The sequence below is a fragment of the Eleutherodactylus coqui genome, chromosome 13 (assembly GCF_035609145.1).
Source record: "Eleutherodactylus coqui strain aEleCoq1 chromosome 13, aEleCoq1.hap1, whole genome shotgun sequence".
Lineage (NCBI taxonomy): Eukaryota > Metazoa > Chordata > Amphibia > Anura > Eleutherodactylidae > Eleutherodactylus > Eleutherodactylus coqui.
The window spans coordinates 19587084-19599325 of NC_089849.1; the positions used below are offsets into that span (position 1 = coordinate 19587084).

General features: G+C 45.3%; 1 protein-coding gene across 1 annotated transcript in view; it reads right to left on the bottom strand.

The window, feature by feature from the left end:
- Positions 1–12242, bottom strand: part of LOC136587568 (cadherin-like protein 26) — an 85710-nt gene that overhangs the window by 40211 nt on the left and 33257 nt on the right. The window contains exon 4 of the mRNA XM_066586236.1: positions 445–594. Coding sequence (XP_066442333.1) covers positions 445–594 — 150 coding nt within the window. The remainder of the gene's footprint in view (positions 1–444; positions 595–12242) is intronic.

Here is a 12242-nt window from a genome sequence, read left to right on the forward strand (position 1 = left end):
TAAAGCATGAATAGTGGATGAGAGAGGGACAGGGAGAGAGAGAGAATGGATGAGGAGAGTGGGGATGAGATAGAGAGAGGGGGTAGGAGAGAGAAGGGAAGGGAGGGGACAAGAGAGAGAATGGGGTAATGAGAGACAGATGGTAGTTGACAGCCATAGAATAAAAGGGGTTAAAAGAGAGATGGTAAGAGAGGTTGGATTAGAGAAAGAGAATGAAAGAGAGAGAGAAGGGTGATAAGCAAGAGAGGATGAGAGGTCACAGCAAGGGGGTGCAGCTCCCAAATGTGGGTACATAAGCAGAATGTCAGTGAAGTCATGGCAATGGCATTTAGCAGGACTGTGGTGATGCCCAGCCATGGAGGATAGATAGATTAAATTAGGCTAGACTGGATGGATGTGGACGGACAGATCATTCTTACAGTCCCTGATAACTGTCACACTTACTTTGAATAATCGGGTGGTTTCAAAGTCTACTTCCCGATGCACATAAATTGATCCAGTGTCTCCATTTATATGGAAAAGTCCTTTGGGATCTTCGTCCACCCCTTTCCCCTGCAGCTTATATACAAGCTGAAATCCTTCTTCCAGTTTCACCTACCAGATAGCAGTCACAAGATTCAAAGAAAGACAAAAATAAAACACCGTCATTAATCTATTCTTGCCAAGTATGCCCACAAGGCATGTGACACTGCAGTACACCCTCCGGGCAACAAAACCCATTAACCAAAATCCATGTGGTGTGTGTATTCATTGTGTCATCATTCATAAATGTGCCAAACCAAAACGGAAAGAGGTTTTTTTTCTATTTCATTCCTAACTAAATCAGCAGCATGAGAAAAATAGTATGGAACACTAAGCCGGTCTTCCAGGGCATGCTGGGAGTTGTAGTTTTGCAACAGATGGAGAGAGGTAATGAGGAGACTGCTCTAGAGTAATATGCATATACATACCTCCCAATTTTCAAACAACAAGAAGAGAGATAAGTCCTTCAGTGTGTAGAGCTCCAAAGCATTATTTTAGTAACAATAGGCCACACCCTTTATGTTTTAAGGATTAAGCCGTGCCCTTTGTGTCCTCTTGGAGTAATGATGTAGTCAAACACAGTGATAATGATTACTCTATAGTTACCTCATGAGATTACAGCTGACATATTCTGTATTTGTCCCCTCCGTTTTCGTTTTTCTCCTCTATCTGGGCCCAGACCACCATCAACACTCCTCCCAGCCACAATTTGTCTCCGCACAATCTCCCCATCTTATTGCTTACCCGAATGAACCTCTTTGTGCCCCCTACAGTACTAATGCTCCCTTTGTGCCCCCACTTAGGCTCAGTGCCAACTTGCAGACAGTGCCTCCTCTGTTCCCCCATTTGAATCCAGTGACATTCTGTGTCCCTCTTGCAGTCAGTGTCTCCTATGCTATACAGAGCACAGCGCCTGGCACTGCTGAGAGTGAGTGAAGAACAGCATTTTCATTGCTAGTAATAGACAAGAGGCCCAGTGTTGGGAATGGGAATCAGTACATGTCTCTTGCTTCTTGAGATGACAGGATAACACCCAAACTCTGGGACAGTCACACAGGACCTAGCATGATTGGGAATATAGTCACAATGTAGAAACCTTGTCCCTGGCCGAAAATATTACTTTTAAACAAAATGATTGCCGAAAGTCACAAAGGTAAATGTTGCAGGATGGTGCAGAGGCAATACAAAGCCAAGTGGTTCCAACCATGGCAAAATGACAACCTGACAGTTTTTGGAGCACTACTGTTTAGTAAATCTTATTGGATGTCAAATGACATCACCCCAAATGAAAGGTACTCATGGATGTGGATCTCAAACTAGAGCTCCCTCCCTGCCTCTTTGTCATCCTATATGCCCTGTATGATTATAGAATATATAGATACTGTTCACACATGGAACATCCAACTGTGACTGGGGAGGACACACATGTTTAGGACTAGTCCTGAAAACGTTAGAACAAGGTAGCATAAAATATTGCCTGTTTCAGCTATTTTTGACCTTTTTTTTACTATGAGATCAAGTCAATCTACGTGAAAGAGAATTTATAACAAGCAGCAAGTAATCTATGCAAAGCTGTAGGCTGTTTCAAGGTGTGCCATTCAATGTATAGAATATAAGGATGCAGCTTGCCATCCGTTACCTATAGGACATTTTCCATCCTCATTAGTTAAGATGCCAAGTTCCACGCTGCATATGGGAGAGATATGGCACTGTGACTAAGGCACTTCAGCCCTGGAGCCAAAAATATTGGTACTTGTCATTGTGCCCATCTAGTGGTGAAGTCAGACCTACAGGTATAAGTAGATCATGGCAGCATCAATTGAAAGTCTACAAAAATATAGTTTTATTTCATTCCAAAATGTATAAAAGCTACGTTTCGGTCCAAGAACAGGGACCTTTTTCAATCATAAAAGGCAATCTACATGTTAGGTGCACTGTTCAGGCACAATCTTCTGCTTCTGTGTCTGGAAAATATGAGCGTCGTCCCATTCTCTCTGTTCCCTGATCTTATATTCACTCTCTTCCAGCACTCCTAGGGTTAATAGCTTCAGGCCTTCTCTTCAGATGAGGCACCTTTTCCAATCACCGCCCTATATAGCTGCCCTGGGCCTTTCAGACCTTGCTGCAGTGTTGTTGAGAGTTTGTTCCCTTCACTTCATGTCCAGCTGCTGCTTTGGCAGTTACCTTGCATTCTGCTTGTGCTCTGTGTTCTTTGTTCATGTACTCTGTGGTCTGTTTTTCCTGTCGTCTTCTTCTCTGTTTATCCTTGTTAGCTCGTTCCTTCTTTGTTTCTGTACTCCCCATTGTTGTTCTATCTTTGTCCTATAGGTGTTCTGGCCCGCCAGGTTAAGTCAGTGCCTAGAGGAAGACCATGGGGTCGTCCTTATCGGGAAGAGTGCTCCGCTTATAGGCAGGGGTTTCCCTCTCCTAGTCATCAGTTCAGGGCAAGGTACCTTCCCTAGTTTCCATCTGTATATGGGGCTGTTCATCTGGTATCTTACCTCCCACGCTGGGGTTGGCTGTGAGCCATGCTGGATTGGATCTTCACCTACCTGGTAGGTTGACACAGTGGTTCCAGATCCACAGTTCTTACAATACAAAGACCCCATATTTGCAATGAGATTCAAGTAACAATCAACCAATCATATAGTACCAGCAACACTCACCACAATAATTAAATATCAACAACAATCACCTATGGGAATAGAAAAAATGTTGTGCATACCAAAACAGCATGTGAAATAGAAGAGCGCATCCTATTCCCACAGGTGATTCTTGTTGATATCTAATTATTATGGTGGATGGTACTATGTTATTGGTTGATTGGGTCTTTGTATATTGCCTTTTATGCTCAAAAGAGGTCACAGAATGGTAGAGTTGGAAGGGACCTCCAGGGTCATTGGGTCCAACCCCCTGCTCAGTGCAGGATTTACTAATTCATCCAAGACAGATATTTGTCCAGCCTTTGTTTGAACACTTCCATTGAAGGAGAACTCACCACCTTCCATGGTAACCTGTTCCACTCATTGATCACCCTCACTGTCAGAAAGTTTTTTCTAATATTCAATTTGTGTCTCCTCCCTTTCAGTTTCATCCCATTGCTTCTAGTTTTCCCTTTTTCAAATGAGAATAGGGCTGATCCCTCTGCACTGTGACAGCCCTTCAGATACTTATAGACCGCTACTAAGTTTCCTCTCAGACTTCTTTTTTGCAAGCTAAACATTCTCAGATCCTTTAACCGTACCTCCTAGGACATGATTTGCAGACAGCTCACCATCTTGGTAACTCTTCTCTGAACTTGCTGCGGTTTGTCTATATATTTTTTGGAAGTGGGGTGCCCAGAACTGGACACATTATTCCAGATGAGGTCTGACTAAGGAAGAGTAGAGGGGGATAATTACCTCACATTATCTAGAGTCTATGCTTCTCTTAATACATCCCAGAATTGTGTTTGCCTTTTTGGCTGCTGCATCACACTGTTGGCTCATGTTCAGTCTATGATCTATTAGTATACCCAGGTCTTTTTCACATGTGCTGCTGCTTAGCTCAATTCCTCCCATTCTGTATGTGCTATCTTCATTTTTCTTGCCCAGATGCAGGACTTTACATTTCTCCTTGCTAAATACCATTCTGTTAGTCACCGCCCACTGTGCAAGCTTTTCTAAATCTTTTTGAATGCTTCTCTTCCCTAGTGTTAGCTATCCCTCCTAGCTTTATGTAACCAGCAAATTTGATCAGTTTCCCATTAATTCCCTTCTCCAGATCATTTATAAAAATGTTGAACAACACCGGGCCCAGGACAGAGCCTTGTGGTACCCCACTTAATACATTCTTACACTTGGATGTGCAGCCATTTATGACCACTCTTTGAGTACCATCACTCAGCCAGTTGTGAATCCACTTAACAGTTGCCTTGTCAATCCCATATTTGTCCTTTTTTTTCAATAACTATAGTATGGGATACTTTGTCAAATGCTTTACTAAGGTCAAGAAAAACTATATCCACCGCATTTCCTTGATCAACCCAGTCAGTGATACTATCATAGAAGTAAATTAGATTAATCTGACATGACTTCTTTGTTACAAACCCATGCTGGCTCTGGTTAATTATTCAATTTTCATCCAAGTACTATCATACATGCTGTTTAATATTTTGCTCAAACATCTTTCCCGGTATAGAAGTCAGGCTCACAGGCCTGTAGTTTCCTGGATCCACCTTCTTCCCTTTTTTGAAGATAGGTACAACATTTGACCTCCTCCAATCTTATGGGACTTCTTCTGTTCTCCAGGAATTTTCAAAGATTATGGCGAGTGGTTCAGCAATTACCTCCGCTGCTTCCTTCAGTATCCTAGGATGTAATTTATCTGGACCTTGAAACTTGAATTAATTTAAGTTAGCTAAGTGTTCCCTCACCATCTCTCTGCTTACAGATAGCCAGCATTCTTTTATTCCCCCAATAGCACAGGGAAGATCAGCTGACGTTCCATCTACTTTCTGAGAGAAAACAGATACAAAATAGGAATTTAAAAGTTCGGCCTTCTGAACACCATTTTTAACCATTTCACCATTTTCATCTTGTAAGCATCTAATAGCATCTTTGACTTTTCTTTTGCTTTTGACATACCCCCCCAAATCCTTTTTTATTGCTTTTGGCCTCTGTTGCAAGCCTCAATTCATTATTAGCTTTAGCTTTTCTGACACTTGCCCTACAGTTTCTGCAGACCGCATTATATTCTTCTTTAGATATTTCCACCTCTTTCCATTTGATAAACATATTTTTCTTTCTTTTTAACATGTGTGCAAGTTCTGTGTTCATCCATTCTGGTCTCTTTAAATGCTTCCCATTCTTCCTTCTTTTAGGGATTGTTAACAATTGTGCTTTAACAATCTAATTTCGCAATATTTCCCAACCTTCTTGGGCATTTCTGTCCTTAAGAACATCCAGCCATTGGATTCTTCCTATCCTCTTTCTGAGTTCATTGAAATATGCATTTCTGAAATCCAACCTTAAAGGGGTTGTCTCGCGAAAGCAAGTGGGGTTAAGCACTTCTGTATGGCCATATTAATGCACTTTGTAATATACATCGTGCATTAAATATGAGCCCTACAGAAGTTATTCACTTACCTTCCCTGCGCTGGCGTCCCTGTCTCCATGGCTCCGTCTAACTTCAGCGTCTAATCGCCCGATTAGACGCGCTTGCGCAGAAGGGTCTTCTGCCTTCGGCTCGGTCTGGCACGAGCGGTGTTCTGGCCCCGCCCCCTTCTACGCGGCATCGCGTTGCTCCGCCCCATCATGTGTGCCGATTCCAGCCAATCAGGAGGCTGGAATCGGCACACGTGATGGGGCGGGGCTATGCGATGACGCGTAGAAGGGGGTGGAGCCAGAACGCCGCTGCTGCCGGACAGACCCGAAGGCAGAAGACCCTACTGCGCAAGCGCATCTAATCGGGCGATTAGACGCTGAAGTTAGACGGAGCCATGGAGACGGGGACGCCAGCGCAGGGAAGGTAAGTGAATAACTTCTGTATGGCTCATATTTAGTGCACGATGTATATTACAAAGTGCATTAATATGGCCATACAGAAGTGCTTAACCCCACTTGCTTTTGCGAGACAACCCCTTTAAGGTCTGAGTTTCCTCAAGTCTTCCTCCCCTTTTTATCCAAAATTCAAGGATATCATGATCACTGCCTACTGAGGTCCCAGCCACCCTTACTCCCTCAATCATTTCCTCCCTGTTGGTAAGAATTAGGTCTAAGACAGCAGATCCCCTTGTTTTCCTTTAAACCTTTTGGAAGATAAAGTTGTCAGCAAGAGCCGATAAGAATTTGTTGGATCCATTACTTTTACCTGAGAGATTCCCAACAAATGTCTGGATAGGTAAAATCTCCCATGATCACTATGTTGGGCTTTTTTAAGAGCTTGTCCATCTGATGTAGAAAGAGTTCCTCCATGTCTTCTGCTTGTCCAGGCGGCCTATAGTAAATGCCTACAATGGTGTCCTTTCTGTTGTCCTTGTATTCTTACCCAAACAGTTTCTACAGAACTCCCATGCCCTGAAGCTTGAATCTCTGTGGAGATGAATGTTTTCCTAACATACAACGCAATACCTCCTCCCCTTTTTTTAGGTCTTTTTGTTATAAATAAGTTGTATCCTTCAAGCCATGTATTCCAATCATACCTATCATTCCACCAAGTTTCCGTGATGCCTATGACATCATATTCCTCTTCATGTGTTAGGAGCTCCAATTCTCCTTGTTTGTTCCCCATGCTCTGGGCATTTGTATAAAAACATTTTAGTTTGTGATGGGTGTCTCTTGCTCCTCTACTTGCCTTCTGAGTATTTTTCCTTTTAGCATGTATGTAAGTTCTGTGTTCTTCCATCCTGGTCTCTTTAAATGCTTGCCATTCTTCCTTCTTTCAGGGATTGTTAATTGTACTTTGAGAATCTTATTTCAGATTATTTCCCAACCCTCTTGGTCATTTCTCTCCTTAAAAACATCCAGCCACTGGATCCTTCCTACCCTCTTTCTGAGTCCATTGAAATCTGCCTTTCTGAAATGAAATCTTACCAATATTAATCTTCATAGCTTACATTGTGAGGCAGTTATTTGTAGCGCCCCCTATCTATGTGCACTGTGTATTATCTTTCATGCCTATACCAGGAACATCCTCCCAACCCCCAGCCAAAAGAAACTGACTAGATTACATTAGATTTGCAGGTCCGTGTAATTATATGAAAACAGAGACAATTGTATCTCAGGTAGTAGATGATTGCAGAACATAATTACTTGAGCAGTTCAACCAGCTTATTAAGAAGTAAGAACAGCAAAATGTCAGAATAATTAGGAGTAGGCGAGTATGTGGTAAGTATAACAAAAGACTCCTGCAAGAGCATTCTTGCAAAGTTAAAGGGACAGTAACCTTCTGTAAGTGATGTGCCTGCTTATATAAAGGCAGTAAATGGGTGCAATAGAATGTGGCTGTAAGAGGGCAAACTTCAGGAACTGCTGTGTGTTGCACATAAATCACTTCCCGAAAAACATGTAGTGCTTCCTCCTCCTAAAACGTGATGTTCTCCTTTGCATTGCAATCCTTGATTACTAAATACATTATACAGCATAGTATATGTGTTAGGCCTCTTTCACACAGGCTACAAAATCGTTGCTACAAAATGCATGAATGTGAAGCCAATGGTTTCTAAGGGCTCCCACCCACTGGCGTTTTTTTTCTCCACTGCGATGCGATTCTAAAGTTAAAGTCTCGCATCGCAGTGTGAGAAAAACGCCGGCAGATATCCCAAAAATCGGTGGGATATCGCTGCGACATCGCCAGTCTTTTCAATGGGGCCAGCGGCAGCAGCGCTAGCCCCATTGAAAAGATATGGAGAATGCCGCGGACTTCTGCCACAGCTGTGACAGCTGTCACAGCTGTGGCAGAAGTCCGCGGCATGCTATCCCAGTGCTTTCAATGGGATCGGCACTGCTGCCGATCCCATTGAAAGCAGTGGTTTGTGACAAGCCCCGCAGAATGATTATCGGAGAAGGGCTTGAAATATAAGCCCTTCGCCGATAATCATCAAAAAGTGGTTAAAAAAATAATTAAAAAGTTACTCACCTCTCCTGCTGTCAGCCGCGTCCTCCGGCTGGCTCCCCGGCACTGCTGTCCAGCACTTTCAGCAGACAGGGATTTAAAAATCCCCGCTTACTGAAAGCGCTGTGCAGATTGGCTGAGGGCTCAGCCAATAGCAACTACTGCTTAGCTATTGGCTGAGCGCTCAGCCAATGACAGATAGCTCTTAGCTATTTATTCATGAATAGCTAAGATATTGCTATTCATGAATGAATAGCTAAGAGCTATCTGCCATTGGCTGAGCGCTCAGCCAATAGCTAAGCACTAGCTGCTATTGGCTGAGCCCTCAGCCAATCCACACAGCCCTTTCAGGAGGCGGGGATTTTTAAATCCCCGTCTGCTGAAAGAGCTCAGTAGCAGTGTCGGGGTGAGTAACTTTTTAATTATTTTTTTAACCACTTTTTGATGATTATCAGTGAAGGGCTTATATTTCAAGCCCTTCTCCGATAATCATTCTGCAGGGCTTGTCAGAAACCACTGCTTTCAATGGGATCGGCAGCAGTGCCGATCCCATTGAAAGCAATGGGATAGCATGCCGCGGAGTTCTGCCACAGCTTTGACAGCTGTGACAGAGGATCCCTTCATCCCCATGGTCCCCCGCGGTCACAGCTGTGGCAGAAGTCTGCGGCATTCTCCATATCTTTTCAATGGGGTTAGCGCTGCTGCCACTGGCCCCATTGTAAAGACTGGCAATGTCGGAGTGATATCCCAGCGATTTTCTCGCACTGCTCTGCGAGAGTTTTCACTTACTCTCGCAGCGCAGTGGAGAAAAAGACGCCAGTGGGTGGGAGCCCTAATGGGTTCTTTCAGGCTACAAAACATCTCTCATGTGAAAGAACCCATTGGAAACCATAAGCTTCACATACATGCTGTTGCATATATCAACAAGCAAAATCTCAATGAATATGAATGGTCTGGTCAATCTGTTGTGTCCTGATATGATCTGCAATGTACACCAACACAAAAATAAGTACAACCGTGTGTAACACAACCAAAAGCACAACTGTGCAATGTAAACACAAAATGAAACTAAGAGAAATTCTAAACCTGAGAACCCCTATCCCAGGAGAGACCCCTGCCTAATAGGCAGGCTGATCACTCTGATAAGTGCGGACTCACACATGTACCTTGGCCACTAATATATCCCTACAAGGGAACCCTGAATATAAAAGAAACAGTACAAGGAAACCAACTGTGGTACTTAGCTGTAGCAGAAGTCTGCAGCAAGGAAAAGAAGCTCCAGAGGCAGGCTGTGCTCCTCAGCAAACTCAGAAGGAAACTGAATTGACCAGCACAGAAGTCAAATCTAATTCAGCCAATATAATAATAATAATAATCTTTATTTGTATAGCGCCAACATATTCCGCAGCGCTTACATAGAGAGGGGGGAATACAGAAAGACAAAATACAAACATTACAGAACCACGGTTACATATAGTAATCAGTTGATGGAAACAATAGGGGTGAGGGTCCTGCTCCAACGAGCTTACATACTACAAGTAATGGGGTGATACAGAGGGTAAAGGGGCTGGAGATGTGCACAGTATGGCGAGGTGGAGAGTGAGCGATGCTATACACATAGACAATGGTCAGACATTTAGCCGTGTGACGGCAGAAACGGTGTGACTGCAGGAGCGGTTTATGATGGCTAGCAGGGATTGCAGTCAGTAGGTCAGGGAGCATGTTATCAGGCGGAGTACAGAGAGGTTTGTTTAGGGAATGCGGTATGCCTCCCTGAAGAGGTGCGTTTTTAGAGCACGCCTGAAATTCTGCGAGTCCTGGATTGCTCGGGTAGCTTTTGGTAGTGCGTTCCAGAGGATCGGTGCTGCTCTGGAGAAGTCTTGGAGGCGGGAATGAGAAGTTCGAATGAAAGGGGCACTCAGTCTGGTTTCATTAGCAGAGCGGAGAGCCCGGGCTGGTTGATGGATTGAGAAGAGGGAGGCGATATAGGGTGGCGCTGTACTGTGGAGGGCTTTGTGGATGAAGGTAGCGAGTTTGAATTGAATTCTGTATTTAACGGGCAGCCAGTGCAGTGACCGGCACAGGACAGAGGCGTCCGAGTAGCGGCTGGACAGGAAGATGAGCCTGGCTGCCGCATTCAGGATGGACTGGAGAGGGTAGAGTCTGGTGCAGGGGAGGCCGATCAGCAACAAGTTGCAATAATCGAGCCGGGAGTGGATGAGGGCGACAATAAGCGTTTTTAACGTCTCCACAGTGAGAAAAGAGCGGATTCTTGCGATGTTCTTGAGGTGCAGCTGACATGTTCGGGCCAGAGATTGGATGTAGGGGGCAAAAGAGAGATCAGAGTCAAATATGACCCCAAGGCAGCGGGCGTGTTGTCTAGGAGTTATGGTGGCGCCACACACTGAGATGGAGATGTCAGGATGAGGTCGGTTAGTGGAGGGTGGAAATACCAGTAAGTCAGTTTTAGAGAGGTTTAGTTTTAGGTAGAGAGAGGACATAGTGTTAGAGACAGCGGACAGACAGTTAGTGATGTTTTGGAGGAAGGGTGCAGAGATGTCACGGGCAGAGGTGTATAGCTGGGTGTCATCAGCGTACAGGTGGTATTTGAGGCCAAAACTCCTGATGGTTTGTCCAATAGGGGCTGTGTAGATAGAGAAGAGAAGGGGGCCAAGGACCGAGCCCTGGGGGACCCCAACAGCAAGGGGAAGAGGAGGGGAGGTAGAGCCAGCAAAGGAGACACTGAAAGAGCGGTCAGATAGGTAAGAGGAGAACCAGGAGAGGGCAGTGTCCTTTAGGCCAATGGAGCGTAGCATACTGAGGAGGAGTTTGTGGTCAACAGTGTCAAACGCTGCAGAAAGGTCGAGGAGGATCAGTAGGGAGTAATCGCCCCTCGATTTGGCTGTCAGTAGGTCATTGGATACCCTAGTAAGGGCAGTTTCTGTCGAGTGTTGAGGTCGGAAGCCAGACTGTAGGGGGTCTAGGAGAGAGTTCTCTGATAAATAGCTTACGAGGCGGGAGTAAACTAGGCGTTCTAGTAGTTTGGAGATGAAGGGGAGGTTTGAGATGGGTCTGTAGTTGGCAGCATCAGTCGCGTCCAGAGTCGGTTTCTTTAGCAGTGGGGATATGATGGCGTGTTTGAAAGAAGAGGGAAAGATGCCAGAGGTCAGAGAGAGGTTGAATATAGTGGTGAGATGGGAGATGACCACTGGGGAGAAGGAACGGAGGAGGTGTGAGGGGAGAGGGTCGCTAGCGCAGGTGGTGGGGCGAGCAGAGAGGAGCAATTTGGAGACTTCTTCCTCTGTCGCTGGTCTGAGTACAGACAGTGAGCAGGAGCTAGATGCAGTGCTGACAGGACTAGGGTCAGGGCTAGTCTGGGATTGGGAAGTTATTTCCTGACGGATGTCGTCTATTTTCTTTTTGAAGTAAGCAGCCAACTCTTCAGCACTGAGATCCGTCACTGGGGGCTGCGGTTTTGGGCTGAGAAGGGAGTGAAAAGTATCAAAGAGCCGTTTAGGGTTGTGCGATAATGAGGAGACTAGAGAGGTGAAGTAGACTTGTTTGGCATGGTGGAGGGCGAGGTTGTAGGTTCTGAGCATGAATTTGTAGTGGAGGAAGTCTGGTGCCGTTTGCGATTTCCTCCACAGCCGTTCAGCACTTCTAGAGCACCGCCGGATGAAGCGTGTATGAGGTGTGAGCCAGGGTTGCCGTGTTCTACATCGAATGGCTCGGGTTCTGGGGGGCGCTGCTTCATCCAGGGCATGTTTGAGAGCGGTGTTGTAGTGAGCGGCAGCCAGGTTGGGGCAGGAGAGGAGAGAGATGGGGGACAGAGAGGACTGTAGGGATTCAGCAAAGTCCTGGGTGTGAATGACCTTAAGGTTCCTGTAGGTACTGTAGGTAGGTGGGTCTGGAGAGATGGTAGGGAGCGTGACAGAGAAAGAGAGGAAGTTATGATCCGAGAGCGGGAGAGGGGAGTTAGTGAAGTTGGAAACAGAGCAGAGACGGAAGAAGACCAGATCAAGAGTGTTGCCATCCCTGTGAGTGGGAGAGGCTGTGAGTTGAGAGAGACCAAGGGAGGAGGTGAGCGAAAGAAGCTTAGAGGCAGATGGGGAGGTAGGGTCATTAGT